The sequence below is a fragment of the Bos indicus genome, chromosome 1 (assembly GCF_029378745.1).
Source record: "Bos indicus isolate NIAB-ARS_2022 breed Sahiwal x Tharparkar chromosome 1, NIAB-ARS_B.indTharparkar_mat_pri_1.0, whole genome shotgun sequence".
Taxonomy (NCBI): Eukaryota; Metazoa; Chordata; class Mammalia; order Artiodactyla; family Bovidae; genus Bos; species Bos indicus.
Window position 1 is genome coordinate 3,651,894 of NC_091760.1, and position 26,804 is coordinate 3,678,697.

Here is a 26,804-nt window from a genome sequence, read left to right on the forward strand (position 1 = left end):
CACGTGACAAAAAGGCAACATTCCAGAGGCTGGGTACGATAGAAATATATTGCTCCCTGTGTAAGAGTTCTGCGGATGTTTCTGGTTAGTGGACAGTATTTCTCCAGTGGTGGTTCAGTGACTCAGCGATGGGTTCCTCCCATCTAGTGGGCTCTACTGGCTTTCCCAGGATCTTGAAGGGACTTCTGGCTGGTGGAGATGAAAAGAGAAAGTGGAGAACGCACAGTGTCTCCTCACTTTCCCTGGAGGTAGGCACCTCCCCTCCGCTCACATTCTGACAGCCAGAGGTAGACTCACAACTTCACGTGTCAATGAAATGTGTGTGCAGGAGGCCAGGTGGGGGTTGGAAGCCACCCTCCATGTGCCGATGGGCATTCTTGTTGTAGTCATCAGCTGAAGTTAGAGCTATGCTTATGCGGGACGTTTTGGTAAATATCTGTGTGTGTTAGTCATTCAGTTGTGTCTGACTCTTTGCAACCCCATGGACTGTAGCCCGCCAGGCTCCTCTGTCCATCGGATTCTCCAGGCAAGAATACTGGAGTGGGTTGCCATTTCCTTCTCCAGGGATCTTCCCGACTCAGGGATTGAACCTGGATCTCCTGCATTGCAGGCAGATTCTTTACTGTCTAAATCACAAGGGAATCCCTGGTAAATATATACCAGATTCTAAAGTATACATATCCTTTGACCTCATAATTCCACTTCTGGTGATTTTTTTCCTACAGATATATTCACAAATGTGTATAGATGTATGTTTTAAGGATGTACTTAGTATGTTTGTTTCTTGTGGCTGCTGTCACAGATGACCACAGTGAAAGTGAAGTGAAAGGTTGCTCACTCTTGTCAAACTCTTTGTGACCCCATGAACTGTAGTCCACCAGGCTCCTCTGTCCATGTGATTCTCCAGGCAAGAATACCAGAGGGGGGTAGTCACAGAATTGGTGGCTTAAACATCAAAAATTTATTATCTCACATTTTGGAAACCAGAAGTTCAAAATGTGTGTCCTGGAGCCCAAAATCAAGGTGTCAGCAGGTTTGTGCTTGCTGAGGGCTGTTGGAGAGAATCCTCCCTTGCATAGGGTCCCCCCTTGCAATCCGGTGGTGAGGAGTCCGTGCTTCCAGTGCAGGGGGTGTAGGTTCGATCCCTGGTCATGGAACTAGGAGACCACATGACAAATGGTGTCACCAAAAAGAGAAAATAAGATAGCATGACCATGTGTGCCAGTTTGCCTGAGACGGTCCCTACTAAAGAGAGTCCCTCCGTGCCTCTTATAAATTTTGGTGGCTGCCAGCATCCCGATTTCTCCCTCCATCTTCACATCACCATCGCTCTGTGTATGCCTCCTTCTCTTCTTCACAAAAAATCATATTCAAAAGTCCTCTGTTGGGAATTCCCTGGCAGTCCAGTGGTTAAGACCCTGCTCTCTCACTGCCAAGCGCCCAGGTTCCATCCCTGGTCTGGGAACTAAGATTCCACAAACCACGCTGCTCTGTCAACAAAATATTAAAAATTCTCCCTTGACCTCCCATCCTTCTCTAGCTGTTGCCTCCCTTCCCCACTTCCCTTTCTAACAAAGCCTGTTAAAAGCACTGCCCACACCTCCCGTTCCCTCCCATTTTCTCTTGAACCTACTCCAGGTGGGCTCTAGTGCACACAGCCTCCCGGAAGTGGCTGCTGTCAGACCACCATGCGGTTGGAAACAGTCTCGGCAGATATAACGAAATTCAGGACAAGATCATCCTGGTTTATGCAGGAGGGACCCACACCCAGTGACAAATGTCCTGATGAGAGACACACAGAAAAGGGGACACGGAGAGAAGGGAGGCCACGTGGAGATGAAGGCAGGGACTGGAGTGATGCGGCCACCAGCCAAGGACCACGAGGAGCCCCTGGAGACTGGAGGAGCAGCCAGGAGCCTCTCCTGGAGCCTCCAGAGGGCACAGCCCTCCCAACACCTGGGTGTCTGACTTCCAGGGTTCAGAGACTAAATTCTGTTGTTTTAAGCCGCTGAGTTTGTGGAACTTGTTACAACAGCTACAGGAAATGAATGCACACTCCAAAGGCAAAGTCCTTCCCAGGCGCCTGCAGGGCTGTTAGTAACCAGCCACTGCCCTCTCGCAGTCTGACTCCCCCACCCTGACCTCCTGCTCTTCTTCCCCAGGGCCTTTGCACTCACCCTGCCTCTCCCTGGAGCCCTCCTGCTCCCTCAGCTTCGTGGCTTGTTCACTTCCTTCTGGTTTGTTCTCACACGCTGCCTTATTAGAGGGGACTTCTCTGACCTTTCTTATAAATAGCACCCCGTGTTCTCTCCCTCCCTCGTTACTCTGTTTCATTTGTCCCCACAGCGTTTATCACAAGGTGTCCTGTGGTGGGTTACTTAGAACCTAAGTTCCAGGCGGGCAGGCTGTTTTCTGCTTTGTTCACTCCCTAGAACAGCACTCAGCACAGGGTAAACCCTCGAATTTTTTCAAAAATCCTTATCTGATCAAGGACTAACCTAAGAAATATATAAGGAGCTCTTAAAACTCAGCAATGAGAAAACAAGTTTATTTTGCCAACTAAAAGTAGGGAAAAATATCTGAACAGACACCTCACTAAAGAAGAGATGGCAAATTCAAGAAATATTTATTGAACGAATAAATGAAAGGAATTTCATAAACTAGGACATTTGCTTATTTCTCAAGAGATTGTCTGGTCCTTTTTAAAAAAAGTAGCCTTTGTGCATTTGTGTGTGTGTGGGGGGGGTGGTTTGTAAGCCTCTCAGTTGTTCTATTTGTGACCCCATGGACTGTAGCCCACCGGGCTCCTCTGCCCATGGGATTCTTGAGGCAAGAATACTGGAGTGGGTTGCCATTCCCTTCTCCAGGAGATCTTCCTGACCCAAGGATCGAACCCAGGTCTCCTGCACAGCAGTCAGCTTCTTTACCATCCAAGCCACCTGGGAAGCCCAAAGTAGTCTTTATTTACCTGTATTTTTTCCTTTTTAAGTAGATTTTATTTTTTAGAACCATATAGATCCACAACAAAATGGAATGGAAAATATAGAGAGGCCCCGTAACTCCCTGTTCCCCCACCTGCCATGCAGGCCTTTCCCAGAACTGAGACCCCACACCAGAGTGGCACGTTTGTTACAGCAGCCACACTGACATGTTACTACTACCAAAGTCCACAGTTTACATCAAGGTTCACTCTTTGTGTTGTATAGTCTATAGGGTTTGGGCAAATGTATAACAATGTATATCTATTAAGGTGGGGGTGGGGGTTACCTGCCAGGGCCAGAATATCTGGAGAATCCTCAGGTAACAAGGGCTCCATTTCCCAGGCACTCTGACATCAGGGCCCTCTGCAATCACTTAGCACTCCCAACCTCATTTAGCTCCTGTCACCACACTCTGTAGTTGTACGACTGCGATCTCCACTTTCCAGAGGAGGCACAGAGGGGTCAATCAAGCCACCCAGGGTCACACAGCAACTGAGTGGCCGAGATGGGATTTGACCCCAGGTCAGCAGAAACCAGCACCCACCCTGCAGAGTTTGTCACCAGCTGGCTGCTATTCAAGCTTACGCACGCAGACCTGCAAAGTGGAAACAACACCTAACACCCTGGCCACTTGGCAACATGATGTTAAGGACTGAGGGAGCTAAGACACACACGCACGCACACAGCCTCACAGACACACATGCACGCAGACTCACAGACACGCACGCACGCAGACTCACAGACACACACGCATGCAGACTCGCAGACTCTCAGACAAGGCACGCACACAGACTCACAGACACGCATGCACGCAGACTCACAGACACGCACGCAGACTCACAGACACGCACGCACGCAGACTCACAGACACACACGCACACAGACTCACAGACACACATGCACACAGCCTCACAGACATGCATGCACACAGACACACAGACACGCACGCACACAGCCTCACAGACTCACAGACAGGCACGCACGCAGACTCACAGACACGCATGCACGCAGACTCACAGACGCGCACGCACGCAGATTCACAGACGCGCATGCACACAGACTCACAGACGCGCATGCACACAGACTCACAGGCACGCACGCACATGCATGCATGCATACATATAGATACACACACACACCGTTCTCTTTGTCCTTCAACAGCTAATGATTCTGACAGGAGGAACAACTGAGCCAGTGAAGATCCGAGAGGTTGAAAGCCCAGTTTTTGCAGCTCTAGGGCCGGGTAGCCTTTGTGTGTGTGTTGGGGGGGGCGGTGTCAGGGACCCAGTGCTCTGTCCCTGAGTTGATGGGGCTGGAATTTGAAGGCGCTGATGGATCCTCCTGGCCCCACCTACACACCTTGCGTAAGATCCAGACACACTTTCATGATGGAATCAAGATAAATGGCTGAAGCTGAAATAAATGATGCTTGTTTGTGAAAGGACTTTAAACAGACCTCCTGAGCAGGAAGAGTCACAAGAGGATGAGAAGGCAGCGGCACCCGAGTGAGGTCACTAGACTGTACCCTCCCAGAAGCCAAGTTGGTCAGCCAGCCAGGGCAGCCTCACAGGTCCCCAAACCCCACCTCCCTAAGCACCGCATTCTCCTTCCTCACTTTCTGGGGTCACGTTCCTGGGAGCATGGAATATGTCAACCTGACATGTCATGGTTCAGCCATCCAAGCTTAGAAAGGGCCATTATTTTTAGACTGAAAAGGTGTATTTTATATTCACACACTTGACTTTCAAGACCCTGAATGAATTTTGCTGAAATAAATATTCTCCTTTGGGTCCAGTCCAAGTATGTGAAGTTTATAGCCCCAATGGCCTTTTCTTTTTCTTTCTTGCTTTGAAAAGGAATATTAAAAGTAGCTGAAAAGAGGGATTTAGAAATGAAAGGCAATTTTCAACATGTCTTATAAAATGAAAAGGAGCAAACGCTATAATATTTCTTCAGGACATGGACTGAAGTAAAACGAGATTTAGAACCCAGTGGTCGTTCCTTGCGATGTGAAATGTCTATCTTTTCAGGACTCAGGATTCGGCACGGCCTGGTCAGAAGGAAGGTGGAAATTAGGGGGACCACCGATGTGTGTCCACCCATGGGGGATTGGCCAGGACAGTAATCCTGGTTTTAGCACTGAGACTCCTGAATTGCAGAAAATCCCTTGGTCTCCAGCAAAGCAGGATGAGGGGTCACCCTCGTTGAAATCACTATGAAAGGAGCTCACAAAACCCCACTGACGGGAGTATCTCACCAGCCCTGTAGGCAGGGTCAGTGTGGGCTTTCAGACAGGCTTATAGGAGGGTGTGGGATTTTTGGAGGCGTGGAGTGGAGCTGTCTTCACCTGCTCAGCTCCCTGCCCTCAGCCTGTCCCTGAGGACCGACCCTGGTCATCAGCCAAGGCCATCTACAGCCCGCCACCCTCCCCATCCCCAGGGCTGTCCGCGTTGTCTAAGAAGATAGATTCCAAATCCCCACCTGAAAGCCACTGAGTTCTCAGGGAGGGGGGCACCCAGGGATCTGCATTCTTATCTCAAGCTCCCCTGGGTTGCTTTCTCTTTTTTCAGCTGTGCCACGGGGCAAGTGGGATCTCAGTTCCCTGACCAGGGATCAAACTCAGGCCTCGGCAGTGAGGGCAGAGTCTTAACCGCTGGACCGCCAGGGAATTCCCTCCCTTGGGTTTCTGACGGGCAGGCAGCTAGAGGCCCGGCCTGGCCTCTGCCTGGGCTTCCCTAGCCCCGTCATCTACCTGCCTGTATCCTGCAGCCCAGATTCCCCCGCATTTGGGTTTTTTGTTTGCCTCTACACAGAATCCTTCTTCTGTGCCCCAACCCACCTGCTCTGGGCTCTCTTCCAGCCTCTCCATCCTGTCCTCTGCCCCAGCGTCTTGTCAACCATCCTGACTTCCTACAGGGCTGGGACCCTAACAGCAGATCACATACTTTCAGGCTGTTTGGGGGGCCATAGGTGGCACACAGCATGGACTCAGGAGCCCGGTGGTCCACACTTAAGTATGTGAGGGCCCTCCCGGGGAGGGACCGAGGGGAGGTGGGACGAGACAGGTGGGTCAGGACCCAGCCAGCCCCTCCACCCCACACCGCCACATCGGCACCAGACCCTGAAGTCTGGGGATTCCAAGTTTAAACCTGGTCTTCAGGGTTGTTATAAAGGTATGTTTGTCAAGGTAGGCAAGAGCATGTCTTTTACATAATTTTTTATTTTGGGCCTGATGTCTATAAGATTTTAACACTTGGCTGTGTGGTATGTAACACTCATTTCTTCTCTCCAAACCTACAAACGTGACAGGCAGACCTATAGTTCTTTGGTCTTTTTTTTTTCTGGCCTTGCAACGAGCTTGCAGGATCTTAGTTCTCCAAGCAAGGATCCAACTCAGACCCCCAGCAATGGAAGCATGGAGTCCTAACCACTGGATCACCAGGGAATCCCCAGACCTGTAGATGTCTATGCATACACAGAAGAAAAATAGAGTTTTATGTGGAATCCTTTTCTTCTACGTAATGATATAATCTACACATTATTCTCCAATTTGCCCTTTTCACTGAATAACATGACTTCAATAATTTTTCATGTTGGTGCATACAGATCTACCTCATTGAAAAAACAACCAATCAATCCTAAAGGAAGTAAACTGAATATTCATTGGAAGGACCGATGCTGAAGCTGAAGCTCATACTTTGGCCACTTGATGCGAAGAGCTAACTCATTGGAAGAGACCCTGATGCTGGGAAAGATTGAAGGTGAAAGGAGAAGAGGGTGGCAGAGGATCAGATGGTTGGATGGCACCACCAACTCAATGGACATAAGTTTGAGCAAACTCCAGGAGAAGGTGAAGGACAGGGAAGCCTGGTGTGTTGCAGTCCATGGGGTCCAAAGAGTCGAACACAACTGAGTGACTCAACAACAACGACGATGTGCCTGTATTCCAATTTTTTAGGACAGCTGAAATTCTTCCCAAGACGTCTTCCTTAAGAAAAGAAGTTTTCCATGTGCCTGAGCTAAGTGATGTAGGCGAGTCTGATTGAACAGAAACCTTGGTGGCAGCCAGCATGGCCAGCCCGTGGATACGCCCCTCTGCTGACAGCACACGCCTCACCCTCCCAGGGTCCGGAGACTTTACAATCAGAGGTCACGTTCTAAGGAAGGAAGTTCAGGCTCTCAGAACTGGGAGGCAACTCACTGGGTTTGCAAATTCTTCATCGATTCGTAACATATTCTCTTGCTGTTTCTTTGTCAGTGGGTCAGGAACATTCTGCTTTCTTCTCCTTAAGGGAGTTCATGTCGTGATCGACACTTGCCTCTAATTGCTGCTCCCTCCCTTCCTTGGAAACTAATCGAGCATTTTCCAGGTCAGGTTGCTGTTTAGTCATCTGAACACGAGTCCCCTTCCTCTTGCCGTAATCTTTCCCAGGCTGGATTTTGTCTTTGAAACAATAGGAAATGACAAGGTCTATTTTTCTTTTCTTGAAAGAACTCGATCCACGGAGTCATGAGTTGGAACAGAGAAAGTCCGGGGAATTAATATGCACCCCCGATCGGAAGTGACCAGCTTTCCTGTCTTTGTTCTGCCGAGTCCTGGAGTCTGAGCTCATGATACCCCAGGCAGTGTGCTTACAAGCAGGAAGGCTGCATTTTCACCTCCAGATAAATCCCCATCTGGGTTTTCTGTTGGACCCATTGGAAAGAAATGCAATTAGGCCCTGAGCAGTCTTCAAGCAAAGACTGGAAACCTTCCAAAGAAAGGCTGTGCCAGATATCCTTCGGTCCTCGACATACATTTGCATCATTAGAGAAGTTCACTGTGTCTTAAAGCACCCTCGAGAGTCAGGCCCTGGAAGAGCTTTCTATTAAAAGCTATTTAATTTCTCCAACAGAAAATTCAGTTGTAATTTGGTAATATCTAAGCCACTGAGACTAACTGGGGGCTTCCCTGGTGGCTCAGTGGTAAAGAATCCACCTGTCAATGCGAGAGACGCGGATTCGATCCCTGATCGGGGAAGATCCTACATGCTGGACAGCCGTTAAGCCCAAGTGCCACAACTATCGAGCCTGAGCCCATGAGTCATAGAGCTTATCCTCCAGAATAAGAGAAGCCACCCCAACAGGAAGCCCACGCACCACAACTGGAGGATCGCTCCCACTCGCCGCAACTAGAGAAAAGTCCTTGAAGCAAAGAAGACCCAGCACGGCCAGTAAATAAATAATAAAAGAAAGAAAGAAAGAAAATTATATTTAAAAAAGGCTAGCTGGATAGTGATCGGCAACCTTAAAATGAGGAGAAATTACTATTCCAAGAGCTCGAGGCCTACGTGGTTGGAGGCCAGGCCCAGCTGATTACTGGCTGTGAGTGGGTTGAAAGCCTGATCTCAGGGCTTCCCTGATGGTTCAGTGGTAAAGAATCCTCCTGCCGGCGCAGGAGACACGGGTTCGATTCCTGGGTTGGGAAGATCCCCCTGGGGAAGGAAATGGCAACCCACTCCAGTATTCTTGCCTGGGAAATCCCATGGACAGAGGAGCCTGGCGAGCTACAGTCCATGGGGTCAGACATGACTTAGTGACTAAATAACGAACCTGCTCTCAACACTGACGTTTGCTTCTGAGGGATGGAAGGATGCTGGCACAAGTGGGTGATGCCGTCTCTACAGCCAATCCTGTTGTCTGGAGTCCAGCGCCTGAGGTTCTGTACCCTGTTAGCCTGAGGCCTCACTGCTCCCCATTCCCAAACATGTGCCTCCTGTTCCCACCTCCTGGCCCACTGCTGCGGCTTCCCCCGCCCCCCGCTCATGTTCCCGTACGACCACCTTTGACAACTCTGCTCATTCCTGAGGGCCCCGTTGAGCACCACCTCCCATCAGCCTCTCCAGCCCATCAGGTAGAACCATCTTTCTGGGTTCCCAGGGCCATCTTTCTGAGCATGTAACACCATTCCTACACTCTGGGTTGTGAAGCTGAAATCCCCAAAGGATAAAGAGAAGGCCTGTGCAGACTCTGCTCCCAGATTCGGCCGAGAGATGGAAGATCCTGAAAGTGAACAGGAAGAGGAAGGCGGGAGGGGTGGGCCTGGTGGGTCAGCTGCTGTTGCCTGGCGGGGTAGGGGGACAGGGCCTCGAGGTGAGGAAGGCTTGGCCTGAGGTCTCTCTCTGGACCCTTCCTGGGGGTGGAGGGGTGCTGCTAGCCGTTGGGTCAGGAAGAATGCGGGGGCTGGCTCATCTCAGAAGCTCTGTGCTTCTCAGGAGGCAAAAGAAGGGGAATGTACAGCAGCTGCTGCTGCAGGACAGGTGGCCGGGGCAAAAGGCCCCCATGGGCTGTTCCCCCCTCTCTGGGGCAGGAAAGGCAGACCCGACGGCTGGGGCTGCGGTTCTGCAGGGATCGGGACGCACAAAGACTGGATGGCACCAAGGGCCGCCATAGGACAGAGCCCACAGGGCTTGGGGACTAGGGGCACGTCAGGGTGTCCCCAGAAAGGTGAGCCCAGTGGGAGTAGGTGCGACTTTGTCCCACGTTTCTGTGCCCAGATTTATTTTTATTTATTTATTGAGTCAGCAAATATTATATATATATATTTTTTAAACTTTTAATTTTGTATTGGGATATAGCTGATGAACAATGTCATGATAGTTTCAGGGGAACAGCGAAGAGACTCAGCCACGCGTACACATTCTGCACCTGTGATGTTGATCCGATGACACCCTCGGTTGGTAATGAAATACCCGCTCCATTTCATTGCAGTGAGCTGGGCCTGGCTCTCCCTGTCTGACCGAACACTCTGGCTCAGCATCGCCCAGCAGAGCTCCCTGCACCATCCAAGACAGGAGCCACTGGTCACGTGGCCACTGAGTCACTAGTGTGACTGAGGAACTGACTTTTAAATGCTATTAACTGCTTTCGGTTTAAGATTAGCTAGGCACATGTGGCTGCTGGCTCTGTGTTGGACGATCAGCATTGTGTTTAGACACCGGCTCATTCATTCTCAAGGGAGCCTAGCGCTGCCCCCGCAGGGAGGTGCCTGTTGACTTGAAATTCCTACAAAGAATGTGATGGCCTTGGATGATTATTAGCTGGCTTCCTGCATTTTCCCTTATCTGGCTGATATTATCGTGCCTCTTTCTTGCCTTATTTCCAGCTATAGACCAGTATGGCTTCCAGTCGACAGGGCATTTAGCTGGAGTGTTTATTTAGGATTTAATCTCTGAGGCTATGGGCCAGTCATGGGATGGAGTTTGGCCAACTCTGCACTGGTGGTCAGGCTTACAATGGGCTTCTTAAAACCAAGCTGACCACAGTTCCGGGTTTATGACTATCCTGCCAACACTGGGCCCGGCTTTTCAGGTCCAACTTCACAATGGAGTTGGCTGAAGAATCCAAAGAAGGTCAGGCCTTGACACTTTCCTGGGAGCTCTGCGGATAGTCATTCCTCCTCCAAACTCCTCTCTGTGGCAGGGCTGGAGGCTGCCTTGTCCTCTTCAGCAGCTTGTTCTCATTTTGCCCTTGAGTTCTGTCCAATCCTCTGAGGACAGTGTAACTGATGACGTTTTGGCCATGCTGGATGCTGAAACTCAGGAGGAAGAAATAATTGATGAAATTGATGAGTTTGATGGAATTGATGAAAAGAAAAGCTTTCATTTATGGTGGTTTTTCTTTTTTAAATGCAGGGTTTTTTTTTTTAATTATTTCCTTTTGGCTGTGCTGAGGCTTCATTGGTTCACGGGCTTTTCTCCAGTTGCAGCGAGTGAGGGCTACTCTCCAGCTACAGCTCACGGGCTTCTCATTGAAATGGCTTCGCTTATTGCAGAGCATGGGCTCTAGGTGTTCGAGCTTCAGCAGCTGCATTTTGAGGGCTCAACAGCTATGGCACACCGACTTAAGCTTCTGAGCATGTGAAATTTTCCCAGACCAGGGATCAAACCCATGTCCCCTGTGTTGGCAAGTGGACTCCTATTCACTGTACCACCAGGGAAGTCCAGTTTCCCAAGATTTCTGAACGAGTGGCTTATTGAAGCAGTGCTCTTAGGAGAAATACTTCCAAGAAAATTGCTGTGGTCTGAGTGTTTGTGCCCCTCCAAATTCACGTTCACATCCTAAGCCCCAGAGGTAAGGCCTCCGGGAGATTTTGTTTTTGTTTTGTTTTTGCCACACCACATGGCAAGTGGGATTTTAGTTCCCTGACAAAGAATCGAACCCACGCCCTCTGCATTGGAAGCTTGGAATCTCAACCACTAGACCACCAGGGAAATCCCTCTAGAGCTTTCTAGATCAAAAACGTGGAGCCCTCATGAATGAGATTAGTGCCCTTATAGTAGAAACCCTACAAAGTTCCCTGTGTCCCTTCCATCGTGTGAGAACACAGCGGGAAGTCTGCAACCCAGAAGAGGGCCCTCCCCATACCATGCTGACACCTTGAGCTTGGACTTCCAGCCCCCAGACTGTGAGGAGGAAATTTCTAAATTTTATAGGCTACCTAGTCTGTGGGATTTTGTTACAGCAGCCCAAGCAGGCTAAGACAGAAATGTGCTCACTCAGTCATGTCACTTTGCAACTCAATGGACTGTAGCCTGCCAGGCTCCTTTGTCCATGGGATTCTTTAGGCAAGAATACTGCAGTGGGTTGCCATTTCCTCCTCCAGGGGATCTTCCCAACCCAGGGACTGAACCAGGGTCTCCTGCATCGCAGGCAGATTCTTTACCATCTGAGCCACTGGGGAAGCCCTAAGACAGAATTCAGTTCAGTTCAGTTCAGTCGCTCAGTTGTGTCCGACTCTTTACAACCCCATGAATCACAGCACGCCAGGCCTCCCTGTCCATCACCAACTCTGGGAGTTCACTCAGACTCACGTCCATCAAGTCAGTGATGCCATCCAGCCATCTCATCCTCTGTCGTCCCCTTCTCCTCCTGCCCGCAATCTCTCCCAGCATCAGAGTCTTTTCCAATGAGTCAACTCTTCGCATGAGGTGGCCAAAGTACTGGAGTTTCAGCTTCAGCATCATTCCTTCCAAAGAAATCCCAGGGCTGATCTCCTTCAGAATGGACTGGTTGGATCTCCTTGTAGTCCAAGGGACTCTCAAGAGTCTTCTCCAACACCACAGTTCAAAAGCATCAATTCTTCAGCGCTCAGCTTTCTTCACAGTCCAACTCTCACATCCACACATGACCACTGGAAAAAACATAGCCTTGACTAGACGAACCTTTGACAGAATTGGTGAGGGGCAATTCTCTGCACAAGAGGACAGCTCTGGGCCACTCACAGCCGCCCTTGCAGCAGCTGGGGTGGTACCAGGCCTGGTGCAGGGTTCTGGGTGGGCACAGCATCATGCCTGGCCCATTTGTGGGGTTGGCAGTGGGACCACTCACAGGGCCTCTGGGGAATTGCTTGGTCCCTGGCTGTGTGTGGGCTTCCCTGGTGGCTCAAAGGGTAAAGCATCTGCCTGCAATATGGGAGACCTGGGTTCAATCCCCGGGTTGGGAAGATCCCCTAGAGAAAGAAATGGCAATCCACTCCAGTACTCTTGCCTGGAAAACGCCATGGACGGAGGAGACTGGTAGGCTACAGTCCCTGGGATCGCAAAGAGTTACACACAACTGAGCAACATCACTTCTTCTGGCTGTGCACTCCTCCGTGAAGCAGCAAGTGCCCCAACATTGACAGAGCAAGACGGGCCCAGCTAACAAGCTCTGTGAACCCAGAAGGACTGAATTTTACAGCAGGAGGCTCACATTTTCAAAGTCAGTGTTTTGCAGCAAGTAACTGAGGCAGTGATATGGGCAAACTTCCCACCGAGCTGGCCTCTTTTCACAGGACTTCTGGGACCCCACCGCCTGGAGACCGTGGGGCGGCAGTGGCCCCGACTTGCACAAAGCTTAGAAGCAGTAGTCTATGAGTGCCCTGCACTCTCTGGGCGGAATTCCACCTGGGAGCTTCCACCAGCCACCACACTCCATTGGCAACCCCTGATTCAAAGTTGCGTTGGTCTGGGCTTGGTGCCCATCCAAACATTCTCAGCAGGACTCCTCAGCCTCCTTCCTTGAGAAGACCGTGGCATTCTTCTCGTGGGCTCGGAAAATGCAAACGAACAACTTACTGCATTTGTGCAAGCCAAAGACTGCTCTTCGCCTTGGCTGGCCTGTTTCCCAGCTGCCTCTCTGGGGGTCCTGGGAGGACGTGCATGCGCGTGGAGGTTGGGGGGAGACACAGGTAAGAGAAGAACCATTGTGGCATTCAACAAGAGCTTTGAGACTGAGGTCAGTGTGGGCGCAGCTCTTTCTCTGGCTGAAAAAGTAAAAACCTTCAGCTGGCATGTTCTCTTTAGGCTCACAGAGCCATCAGATGAAGGTAGTTATGTTCACGGAGCCAGAGAAGATGCTGCTTGGGAATTAGGACTAGAGACCGTGGTGGGAGGCTGTTCTGGGAGCCGAGACAGCACTGAAGTGCCTCTTGCTGAGCTCAGGAAATAAAAGGACAAGGGTTCTCTTTGATTAGAACAAAATTCTCATGAAGAATTTAAACAATGGAGCCATATGTTCATTCTCTGCTATGACCTGGAAGAGATTTATCTCTAATGACAGATTGAAAGCGAGTCATCCCGCCCTGTCAACTTCTCCCAATCCCCTATGTTATAGATGGACGACTCGGGTCCCTGGAGGTGCTGAGGGGTTTCAGCCTCTGCCTACACCACCCTAGCCTGTGCATCTGACACCTCTGTGGACCGAGTCCTACCCTCCCACCTTCTCAGGTAAGTGTAAGAGACGCACATTCTGAAATTGACAGAAGCAAGAGTGTCACTCTGACTCACCTTCAGTCCCTGTTCCTTTAGTTGAATGGAATCCACCTAATGCCTAGTCAACTGTATCTGCAATTGTGTTTTTACATGTAGTCTCTTTTCTTTTTCTGGCTGCACTGTGAGCAGTATATGAAATCTTAGTTCCCGATTAGGGATTGAACTTGCACCCCTTGCACTGAAGGCGTTGGACTTTTAATCACTGGACTGCTGGGGAAGTCCCTGTGTAGTCCCACTGCTATTACAATGCTACACATGAATGTTTACAGCAGCACTACTCACAGGAGCCCAGCGCGGAAGCAACCCAGATGTCTACAAATGGATGAATTAATGAACTCAGCGTGGTCTCTCCATATGTGACAGTGTTAGTTGCTCAGTCATGTCCTGCTCTTTGCAACCCCATGGAATGTAGCCTGCCAGGCTCCTCTGTCCATGGAATTCTCCAGGAAAGAATACTGGAGTGGGTAGCCATTCTCTTCTCCAGGGGATCTTCCCAACTCAGGGATTGAACCAGGTCTCCTGCATTGCAGATTCCTCGTCTGAGGCACGAGGAAAGCCTGGTTTATACATGTAGTGAAATATTATTCAGCCGTAAAAAGGAAGTACTGATTCATGCCATAGCACAAATGAACTTGAGGACATTATGCTAAATGAAGGAAGCCAGTGACCAAAGATTCCATTTACATGTGTGATTCCCTTTATATGAACTACCCAGAATAACTAAATGCACAGACACAGACTGGTAGTTGCCAGGGGCTGGAGAAAGGAGGGGATGGGGAGTGGCTGCTTACTGGGGCAGGAGTTTTACTTTCTGGTATTGAAAGTGTTTTGGAATTAGGTAGAAGAGGCTTCCCTGATGGCTCAGATGGTAAAGAGTCTGTCTCAATGTGGGCAACTTGGTTTTGATCCTGGGTCAGGAAGATCCTTTGGAGAAGGAAGTGGCAACCCACTCCAGAATTCTTGCCTGGAAAATCCCATGGGAGGAGCCTGGCAGGCTACAGTCCATGGTGGGAGCAAAGAGTTGTACACGACTGAGCGACTTCACTTCAGAATTAGGTAGAAGTGGTGGTCCTACCACACTGTGAATATATTAAAAGCCACTGAACTGCGTGCCTTAAAGTGGTTAATTTTACTTCACATGAATTTCAACTTTGGTGTAGACTAAAAGTTTGTGTACCTTAAAATTCATGTTAAAACCTAACACCTAATGTGATGGTATTTGGAGGTGGGACCTTTGAGAAGTGATTAGGTCATGATGGCAGAGCCCTCATGGATAAGACTAGCACCCTTATAAAGGAGACCTCCAGCTTCCTGGGTGGCTCAGTGGTAAAGAATCTGCATGCCAATGCAGGAGACGCAGGATCAATCTGTGGGACAGGAAGATTGCCTGAAGAAGGAAATGGCAACTCACTCTAGTATTTTTGCCTGGAAAAATCCCATGGACAGGAGCCTGGCTGGCTACAGTCCATGGGGTCATGAAGAGTTGGACATGACTGAGCAACTGAGCAGGAACCAAAGGAGACCTCAGAGAATTCCCAGCCCCCTCTGCCATGTGGGCACCCAGCAAGAAGACGGCCAGCTATGAGCCAGGAAGCCAGGCTCTCACCAGACACTGAATTTGCTGGCCCCCTGATCTTGGACTTTCAGCCTCCAAAACAGAAATAAATTTCTGTTGTTTATAAGCCATTCAGTCTATGGTATTTTTGTAATAGCAGCTAGAATGAACTAAGGCAAACTGAATAACAAAAAACAAAGCAAAGCAAAATGCAGCCGCTCCCCCATACGGGCAGCTAGGCTGGTTGATGAGAGACGGGCCCTTCCCCCAACACCCACCTCCTCTGTGTAACTCAGAGGGGCCTTCCCCCCTCAGGATCTGGGGACTGAGGGAAATGCCTTCCATCCTCTCTGCTGATACCTGGGATACTGAGGGAACAGCTAGGATTTCCTCCTCACCTTACCCCTGAGTCAGCTCCAGCACTTCGTACCATGTGACTTGGCCCCACTACTTAACCTGTCAACCTTCAGCCTCCTCAACGATTTATACCTGCTTGCGGGGTTGATGTGATGATGAAGTACGATAAGGAGGGAGACCTCGTTGGTAGTCAGCATATGAGAAGATTTGACACCATCATTTTTATGCTCTAAGTACCTCTGGGACAAGAAAGAAAAAAAATTCTTTTCTTGTTCTCAGTTCAATTCAGTTCACTTCAGTCACTCAGTCGTGTCCGATTCTTTGCGACTCCGTGAACCGCAGCATGCCAGGCCTCCCTGTCCATCACCAACTCCTGGAATTTATTCAAACTCATGTCCACTGAGTCGGTGATACCATCCAACCATCTCATCCTCTGCCGTCTCCTTCTCCTCTTGCCTTCAATCTTTCCCAGCATCAGGGTCTTTTCCAAGGAGTCAGTTCTTTGCATCAGGTGGCCAAAGTATTGGAGTTTCAGCTTCAGCATCAGTCCTTCCAATGAATATTCAGGATTGATTTCCTTTAGGATGTACTGGTTGGATCTCCTTGCAGTCCAAGGGACTTTCAAGTCTTCTCCAACACCACAGTTCAAAAGCATCAATTCTTCAGCACTCAGCTTTCTTTATGGTCCAACTCTCACATCCATACATGACTACTGGAAAAACCATAGATTTGACTAAATGGGCTTTTGTTGGCAAAGTAACATCTCTGCTTTTTAATATGCTGTCTAAGCTGGTCATAGCTTTTCTTCCAAGGAGTAAGCATTTTTTAATTTCATGGCTGCAATCACCATCTGCAGTGATCTTGAAGCCCCCAAAAATAAAGTCAGTCACTGTTTCCCCATCTATTTGCCATGAAGTGATGGGACCAGATGCCATGATCTTAGTTTTCTGAATGTTGAATTTTAAGCCAATTTTTTCACTCTCCTCTTTCACTTTCATCAAGAGGCTCTTTTGTTCTTCTTTGCTTTCTGCCATAAGGGTGGTGTCATCTGCATATCTGAGGTTATTGATATTTCTCCCGGCAGTTTTGATTCCAGCTTGTGCTTCATTCATTAGTCACTCAGTCTTGTCCGACTCTTTGTGACTTGATGGATTGTAGCCCGCCAGGCTCCTCTGTCCATGGAATTCTCCAGGCCAGAATACTGGAGTGGGTAGCCTTTCTCTTCTTCAGGGGATCTTCCCAACCCAGGGATCAAAACTGGGTTTCCTGCATTGCAGGCAGATTCTTTACCATTTGAGCCACGAATGAAGCCCCATTGTAAACCACTGTTGTTTTAGTCACTAAACTGTGCCCAACTCTTTTGTGACCGCTCCCCCCCGCCCATGGATTGTCTCCTGCATTGGCAGACAGATTCTTTACCACTGAGCCATGTAAACCATAATTTATTTATAAAATCAAGACCAAATCCAGTCTACTGCCTGTTTTTGTACAGTCCATGAGCTAAGAATGGCTTTTACATTTTAAAATAATTGATTAAGAATATATGACATGTGAAACTTCATTAATTTCAAATTTCAGTTTCCACAAATAAAGTTTTATTGAAACACAGCTGTGTTCATCCATTATGTATTAGCTGTGGTTGCTTTTGAGCTCCAGTGGCAGAGGTGAGTAGTGGGGGTAGACACTATCTGAAGAGAAATGCCTAAAATATTTATTATCTTCACTTAAAATTTTTTTTTGCCAACCCTGTCTCTAAACATAATACCACCAGTGAGCCTGAGGTCACTCAACTCATGCTTGCCATCTTGAATATTAGTATAATTTCTTGATGGATAGACAGAGATCTTCTACACATCCATCTGTAAAATGAGAATGATAGCATCATCGCATGAAGTTGTCATGAGTATTAAATAACTTAGTGCATGAAAAGCAGCTAGAACAGTGCTGGGCATTATAAGTGCTCGATAAATGTGAACTCTAGTTCTGTTAGCATATACACATGAATTTAGATAAATAATAGAAGACCAAGACTTCTTCCCTCCAAATTTATTTTGGGATGTGCTGTAAACAGTTTGAAATGTCCCTTTAAGAACTTTCTGGCTTCCCCAGTACTGGATGGCATGACAAATTCTCCTTCACAGAAGGTACAAGCGGAACAGAGCTGGAGGGGCTTTGGGAACCTTCCCTCTTCAGAAAGTGTGCTCACACCAGGATGTATCTGGCTCTCAGTAGAACTGGCCCATGTTTCTCGGGAGTGAAGTGTCCAAGCCACTGTTCATCCATATTTCCTGGATGATCTGCTCCCTGCGCTCAATCCTTTCTGCCAACTCTGCAGCCTCTATGGAACTGTAGACGGGATATGTAGTCCTGCAAAACCCAGACAGTTCCCCTGGGAAGTCGGAGTCAGAGGAGTCCTCCTCCCCCTCCTCATCCTGGCTGTCCTCCTCGGCCTTGTCACTTCCTGGCACAAGGTGCTCCCTCGCCAGCTGCAGCTCCTGGAAGTCCTTGGTGCAGGACACTCTGATGACCAAAGCACACAACGTGAGTGCCAGACCAACGCAGACACTGGACACGAACAGCAGGGCGGCTCTCTCGGGATGGGCTGCAAAGGCAAGAGACCGCATCAGGACCCAGAGGAGCCGCCAGTCCTCAGCAGGCCCAAGTCCCACAGAAGTGCTTACGTGCCCCAGAGGAGCCGCCAGTCCTCAGCAGGCCCAAGTCCCACAGAAGTGGTTACGTGCCCCAGAGGAGCCGCCAGTCCTCAGCAGGCCCAAGTCCCACAGAAGTGGTTACGTGCCCCAGAGGAGCCGCCGGTCCTCAGCAGGCCCAAGTCCCACAGAAGTGGTTACGTGCCCAGGCAGGAGGGTAACGCAGAATCCCAATCCTGGACAGAATCTCTGCGACCATCCACACCTAAGAGCATATACCCCGACTAATTAAAACAAACAAAAAGCAGTTTGGAGCATGTATAGTCAATATATGTATGTTTATGAGAGGGCACATACCAAAGGACCTGAGAAGCTGAACCTTCCTGAGTTCATATGCAGACCTGCCACTCACTAGTTGTGTGACTTCTGACAAATTACATCACCTCTCTCTGCCTCAGTTTTTTTCACCTGTAAAATGGAGCCCAAAGCCCCTTTCTATCATAAAGTTGAGTTACTTTCTATGATGCTCTCAGAACACTCAATGACACATAACAAATGTTTAAGAAGCTGTCAGCTATTATTCATTGTAGTAAACTTTGAAAAATGAATTACATATAAAGTATGAGTGTAAGTCCTAAGATATTAAATGTTACACAGCTTAATTTCTTTCAGATTAAAAAATAAACACAAATAAAGGTTCTGGTAATGAAAGTTCAACATCCAAATGATTGTATAATAGGAATAGAAGTAATGCTAATTTGTACTATGTACCCTGGTCTAAATCCTAATATATGTTTAATCCTTACACTAGCCCTATGTGGAAAGGACTATTCCTCTTCAGCTCTGTATCCCTGGAGGTACTAGCATTCCCATTTGGGGAAGTAACAATCCAGTTAACTTTCCTATAATATAGATCAGGAGCTGATAGATTTTTTTTCCTATAAGGGGTCAGATAGGACCTATTTTAGGCTTCGTGGGCCTCAGGATCTGTGTGGCAACTTCTCAGCTGTGCTGTTGTAACATGAAAGATGATACAGATATGGCTGTGTTCTAATAAAACTTTATTTACAAAACCAGCCTGTGGGCTGTACTTTGTGAATCCCCAACATAGAGACTCAGACTGAGGGTGGCATGGGGAGCCACCGTCTGAGCTTGGTTGGCTTCTTTAGGTGGAGCCAGGACAGGAACCCAGCTCCTGAGCTGTGAGCAGCTTGTGAGATGAACATCTACAACCACTGTCACGTGCTCCTACGTCTCCACAGAACCATCCTCCTCCAGGCACACAGCCCCCTGTTCACTCCACTTGAATAATGACTGTTGGCTCTGCTGCCTCGGTCCTTCCAAGGGACACAGACTGGAGGTTCAGATCTCAACGGCTGTTACGTTTCATGTCCAGTCAAGAAACCCAGGCCCTGTGATCTGACGGGAGAGCTCTAAGTGGGACACGTTATCTTCGTGAAACGTGAAACTTCCCCGGTTGGCTTCCTTCACTCGCAGTTCAAGTCACTGGTGAAGTCACCAGCCTCAAATGTTCTTTGTTGCCACCAGCCCTCTGAGCACAGTCTCATCACTCTCCCTAAGTCACAGAAGTCTGAACGCGAAGCTGATTTTGGCGGGGAGAGGGGCAGTGAGCTGTGTCTGCAATGCAGACAATATATTATAACATTAAAACTAGTAAATTTTAAATAAAAATATTAAAACATTATAAAAATAACAACAACATATTTTTCCCAAGAATTAAGGTTATTTTGATTCTGGAAGTGTTGTTAGTCACTCAGTCCTAACTCTTTGCAACCCCGTGGACTGCAGCCCACCAGGCTCCTCTGTCCATGGAATTCTCCAGGTAAGAATACTGGAGTGGGATGCTATTCCCTTCTCCGGGGTATGTTCCCATCCCAGGGATGGAACCCACATCTCTTGCACTGCAGGCAGGTTCTTTACTGTCTGAGCCACCAGGGAAGCGCCAAGATAGTTTGAAGATTGGGTCGACTGGAGGCACATCTTTTGTGTTCTATTTCTGCGAGTGGTGGTAGAACTGGGATTGGGAGATGCTGGCATTTGGGACACAGTTGTGAAGCCATTAAGCCAGAATATTACAGAAAATGATGCTAAGACCCAAGGCCCTGATCTGAGGGGCAGATCCTTTCTCCTTCTCCCCTTGCATGTCAAAGCCTCTGCTGGGAGCGGACTCGTCGCTTCTGACTCCACTGTCACCTTCCTTTCCCTCAAATCCTCCTCCTTTCTTGTCCCTGCTGCCCCCTGCCCCCCACCTCCCCGCCACTGCCCCACCAAACCTCTGGATCATTGTCTTCTCCAATCCCTCCTGTCCTCATGGTTCTGATATGGGCTTTCGGTGCAGCCATAATTCAACTTCCCCTTGTCCTGTGAAAGCGTCAACTTTGAGCCCACCAACAGCCAGGCCAACAACATCACCTCCTGCCATGCCTGCAAGGACTGCTGCCGATGGCCAAACGGACTCCCACCCATTTGTGACCTTTTCCAGCCAGCCCCATTCAGGACAGGCCAGTTCCAGGCAGAAATACCCCGTGCTGGTCAAGCTTCTGGGAAACAGTGATCACCCACAGCCCCCTTCTCTCCTTGCCCACAAGACCATAATTCCCAGCAAGGGTTTCATGGGCGAAGAAGGAGCTCAGGCCAGGACAGAGGCCTGCCTCTGCTCCAGACAGGTGGGCTAGTTACTGTTTCCCCTTCCTTCCTCTCTCTCTCCTTCCCCAACCCTATTTCTTTTTTAAAGAATTAAACTAACCATGTTGTTGTTTAGTAGCTAAATTGTGTCTGACTAGTCTCGATCCTATGAACTGTAGCCCTTCAGGCTCCTATGTCCAGGGGATTCTTCAGGCAAGAATACTGGAGTGGGTTGCCAGTTCCTTCTCCAGGGGATCTTCCCGACCCAGGGATCAAACCCACACCTCCTGCTTGGTAGGCAGGTTCTTTACCACAGAGCCACCAGGGAAGCCTTAGGATATGACACATTCTCTTTATGGGTCAATATATGGCCTTCCTTTGTATTAATTCATTCAACTAAGCAATTTAAATTCTGTTACCAGCACCTGTGCTGTGAATACGCCCCCTGAGTGGGAGCTGGACCTTAACAACACCTGTGTCTAACCTGTGGGTTCCCCCCCCACCAGCCTCCCCTCACATCAAGGTAACTACACCTACATTCCATGGTCATTCCTCCCCTGCTTGCCTTTTTAATACAGCATTCTGCATCTCCATGTATTCCTAACAGCTTTATGAAAAGGGTGTAACATTACAGCTTAGTGTCTGGGCTTTGGCGTTTGCTTTGAACCCAACAGTATATGGCTGCATGCTACTCCGCTGTCTTGAAGGCACCGGTTCGTTCACGCAGTTGCCAGGCGGCGGGCATCCGGGGGCTGCCAGGTTCCTTCTGTGGGCCTTAGAGCCGCGACCACTCCTGCAAATGTCCCTGGGTCAACACGTGCAAGTGTTTCTCCCCGGTGCTGACCTAGGAGGGCAACTGAATGAGTTGTAAGATGTGTGACTTTGGGGAAATGTGGCCAGGGTGGCTTCCGGAGCAGCTGCAGTGCCTGAGAAATCGCGTGACTCCCCGTCTTCTCCAGCACTAGGTATGGACAGGATTCTAGCTTTTTCCCAATCATATGGGTACAAAACTGTATCTCGCTGTGGCTTGACTTGTATTTATTTCCCCGGCCCCCAATTATGTATCCATCTCTTCAGATGCTTACCTAGTCTCTCTTGTCAAAATGCTGGCTCATGTCACATGCCCACTTTTAAAACTGGGTCTGCGCTAGGTATATCTATGTATACATACAGGTTCCATATATTGTTGATATTAGGCATTAGACACCATATAGATGGTGAATGACCTGTATTTTCCTATCATTAAGGTGTCTTTGGATCTAGTGAACTTATCTGAAAAACAGGAAGGATAACACTTCTCCACCTTTCCCGCACCCAGCTGCTCTCCTCTCTCCTTTCCTGCCCTCCTCATTCATTTTCCCCATTGGAACTGTAATCTTTTAAAAAATGCACATCAGATCGCATCCTTGTCCTACTTAAAACCTATAACCCTCTCTCTCCGCCTATAAGATAAAAAGCAAACCCTGATCACACCTATGAAGCTTGCTAGAACCTGGCCGGTGCAACCAGCCTCCTCAAGTTCAACTCCAAAGCTTGAGCCCCTGCTTTCCGCTTTGCGGCCACTGGCCTCTCTCCGCCCTCACAGGAGCCAGATGACGTGGCACCTTGGTGCTTCTGCACACGCCGTTCCTTCTGCCTGGAATGTTCCTTCTCCCCCTCCTCATCCAGGCCTCTGTGCCCCATGCCCAGCCTGGACTCAGTCCCCCTGTCATTAGATCTCATAGCCTCTCGAATGTCGCTAAGTCTCTGAGTGTATTTTATCCTTTCTCACCGCAAAGAATGCAAGCTCCCTGAGCACTGCGGCTGAACGGCCTTGTTCTTCGCCCAGTCCCCAGTGCCCAGTCCTAAGTAAGGGTGACACAGCTTTCTGCTGAGTGCTGGAAGGGAGTGGCCGTGGATCTACAGCACTAGGCTTGGTGGCCTAGGGTCGTGGGCTCCATGATGTTAGCTGCCTTTCTTCCTCTCTCCCTCTGCTCTGGGGGGTAGGGGTGGGTGGGACTGGGGATCTGGATTCTGGTGCCACCAGAGCTTCTCACTCATCAGACCCTAGGCACCTCTGGCTCCCAAGAACCTCCTGCCAAGTGATCACTCTTCAGGCCATTAAACCAAGTCTGCTGAGATCCAATGATCAAAGATGGAAAACGTGGCAACTCTTGGGCCAGCCAACTGGAATCGAGGTTTCCTAGTCAACTGAGCCAACTGGTCTGCAGTCACAGAATCACAGGTGTTAGCTGTTGCAGCCATGGCTGGGAACTGGCCCAGTTCCTCCGGTTCTCACTTGTCCAAAGCCACCACCCAGCTGGGACCCAACCTCGGGTCAGAGCTCTCTCCAGAGCCCCAGGCTTTACACTAAGAGGACGCCGTCTGTTTTCTAAAATCAACTGGACCACGGTAGGCTTTTGTGACCCCTTTGCCTATCATGAGTGTGCATGCTAAGTTGCTTCAGTTGTGTCTGACTCTTTGTGACCCAATGGGCCGTAGGCTCCTCTGTCCATGGGATGCTCCAGGAGAGAATACCCATGGGGTGGGTTGCCATGCCCTCCTCCAGGAGACCTTCCCAACCCTGGCTCCTGGGAGATCTAAGAACCCACATCTCTTAGATCTCCTGCATTGAGAGCTGGGTTCTTTACCACTAGCGCTACCAGGGAAACCCTTTGGGAGGTAACAACTAGGAAGGCCAGGGTCTCCAAATGGAGGAAATGGGCTGCAAGTGTCAGACATGTTTATCTCTCTTAAGCGGCAGGAGGAAACAAACTAGTGATATATATATATATATATATATACACACACACACACATATATACACGTATATTTTTCCCCCCTTCTCTATACAAATTTTAAAAGGAGGTTTCTCTTAAAATACTGTGTTGCCATAATGACACCTGGTTCCACCTGAAGTTAACTATTCTCAAACCTTGAGTTAACCAATGCCTTTTTCTTATGGAATGTTTGTCTTAAGCTATGCTAATGTGCTATGCATTTACCCCAGACTCTGTCTTCAAGTCGGTTCGCCTAATGGCTCAGAACCTACTTGACAAACCAGTATGTTATACTCAGACATTGTTCTCCTAATCTATGTAAATGAAACTATTTGTATGGTAATCTCCCTTCTACAAGATTCAAGTCATTCATTTTATGGCCCGGGATGAGTCGTCTGGTGCCAAGATTATCCCAAAATATATCTTATGGATGAGGGGCCTGGTGCCATTCTGAGTTTTAAGCCATTCCTTTTTTTCATAAACAGACTGCTAGTGACTATATAACATCCAGCTAAAAACTAGCAGGGGGGTACTCTTTCTGCCCCCTTCTGATGCCTATGTCAGAAGCTTTCTCTATCTCCTTTATACTTTAATAAAACTTTATCATACAAAAGCTCTGAGCAATCAAGCCTCGTCTCTGGCCCCGGACTGAATTCTTCTCCTCCAGAGGCCAAGAATCCTGGTGTCTTTTTGTGGGTCAGCAATGACCTTTCACCTTTCCTATTATATATTCTGTTAAAATAAAGGCATTAGACTCCTTGTTAAACAGAATCCTCACACTGTGCTATTGTCAGTCTTACTCTCCTTTGGCCTTAGTTCCTCGCAGGTCCAGTGAATGACTTGAATTTCATCAGTGGTAGCAAGCCCTGGGGAGTCTCACCAAGGTGGCCTGTGGCCTTTAAGGTCCCTTGACTCTTAGAACTCTGGTCTGAAGCCAACACAGCTCCAGCTCAAACTTACTGTATCTAAAAAAGACACCAAGAGACTGGGCAAGAGTTCCATCCTGAGGGGCCCTGCTACCATCAGGTGAAAAAACAAGGCCTGCTGGGCCTGATCTGACAGCACTTAGGGATGTGATAGTAACTTTCTGTCACGGAAGCAAAGATTAGAGGCCGTGGGAACACTTCAGAACCCACACCTCCGTGACAAGGCGGTGCTGATTTCCCATCCTTCTCCCTGACAGGGGATCATGTAACTCCAACTTTGGAATGTGTTATGATACTTCTGTTTCATTGTGGGTCTGTCTGATACCCTAGAGCTCCTTTCACATGAAACAATGACGCCCTCCCAATGCAGGAGAAATGCTGCATTCTCATCCATGACCCCAGTTATCCCCACGCACCCCGAAAGTCCACAGTGAGCTCTGCAGAGGCCGAGGACACACACAGGCCCGAGCCCAAGGCAGGACCAGAAATACTAGGCTGCAAAGGGCAGGAAATATTAATAAAATGCTCACTAGATGGAATGGAAGACATCAAGTTCTGAGCAAGACTAAATAAATATCCTTTGACACAATCTTCAGCTGAGCCAGCTAACAAAGTCACTTCCCCAAATCTCCAACACACACACACACATTCATACACACACAGACTCACACACATATACTCACACAGAGAGAGAGACACACACATCCATCCCTTTCCATTTCCCTAACTTCAAAAATTTTCTAAGAGCTTCTTCAGACCCATGATCTAAATTCTAGAATGAATTCAATAAATATGTCTATATTATTGAGAAGAGGGTAAATTCAAACGTGGGCTTCCCCAGGGGCACCGTGGTAAAGAATCTGCCTGCCAGTGCAGGAGACACAGGAGACGTGGGTTTGATCCTTGGGTCAGGAAGAGCCCCTGGAGAAGGGAATGGCAACCCACTCCAGTATTCTTGCCTGGCAAATTCCACAGACAGAAGAACCTAGTGTAGTCTGTGGGGTCACAGAGAGTTGGACATGACTGAGCGATTGAGCACACACAAATTCAAACACTCCTATGAAGATGTCTCACAGACCATTTAAATGGCTCAAAGAGAAATCGTTCATCGGGAACCCTTGGATATTTCTGTGTCCATTCCACCAGCCTCTGCGTCTCCACGTCCCGGGATAAGCCCCTTGACTCTGGGTTCTAGTCTGTCGGTCTCCCACGTGCACTCGGAGGCACTAGTGTGGCCAAGCTATCCGTAGCCTGACCTGAGGACGTGTCCTTTTGATTTGCTCAGTCCATCGTCTATTCGGTGATTTTGCCAGAATCCTCCCAGCTCACTCTTGGTAGCTTCTGTTGGGACCTCTCCAGTAGGAGGGCCTCCTCCTCTCAGTGGGTGTCCAGGGAGCCCAGACCAGCCTTCTGATCACATCCCTACATGGAGGATGAAGATGCCACTGAGAGCTGGCTGAGGCACCACTTTCTAGTGATGCTGATGGTGATACTCTCATCATGAGATGCTCGTGTTGAAACGGCTCAGCCTAAGGTCCTGCCCTTCACTGCAATGTGCTGGCCTAACCAGTGAGGAGGATGCTGTGAGCTGGGGACCATTCAGAAGAACCACCCAGAGAGTAACATGCCCAGGAAATTCACAGGCAGGGTCAGAGGCCCCTGTCCCCCTAAGGTTTTTGTGAGCCTCTGTGATTTGATGAATGAACTTCTAGTGGCAGCTCCATTTCATTAACACCTGACACAGCACATTCAGAGTCTCTTTCTCTTTAACATGAAATTTTGGCTTGGCCTTAGAACGTGCCTAAGCATCCCTTGATAAAACCCAATAATCCACCGAGTCTGTACGTTCCTTAAAAATTGGATACTTACAAATAGCAAATACCAGTGTTGATAAGGTACAGGATAGCTCATGAGACCAGAGGAGGACTCACCATCTGGTCATTAATTAACTGTTAACTGTGCATCTACTCGGTGCCAGCTCTGTCTCAATCACTAGGATATGGCAATGATGAGGATGACAAACATCTGCAGTTGAAACCTTAATGTCTAGTGAAAAGATGGGTGCCTAATAAGTAAATCTCTCCAATGACTTCTGATGCTGATGCTGAAGCTGAAGCTGAAGCTCCGATACTCTGGCCA

At 48.8% G+C, this 26,804-nt stretch overlaps 1 protein-coding gene across 10 annotated transcripts in view; it reads right to left on the minus strand.

The window, feature by feature from the left end:
* Window positions 1-26,804, minus strand: part of EVA1C (eva-1 homolog C) — a 135,440-nt gene that overhangs the window by 15,373 nt on the left and 93,263 nt on the right. For 6 of the 10 annotated variants that reach the window (XM_070785731.1, XM_070785754.1, XM_019956766.2 and 3 more), the window contains one exon: window positions 17,718-18,288. The exons of the other annotated variants lie outside the window; for them this stretch is intronic. In XM_070785731.1, coding sequence (XP_070641832.1) covers window positions 17,912-18,288 — 377 coding nt within the window. In that variant the 3' untranslated portion in view covers window positions 17,718-17,911. Of the gene's footprint in view, window positions 1-17,717; window positions 18,289-26,804 lie in introns of those variants that run through there. 10 annotated transcript variants of the gene reach the window in all.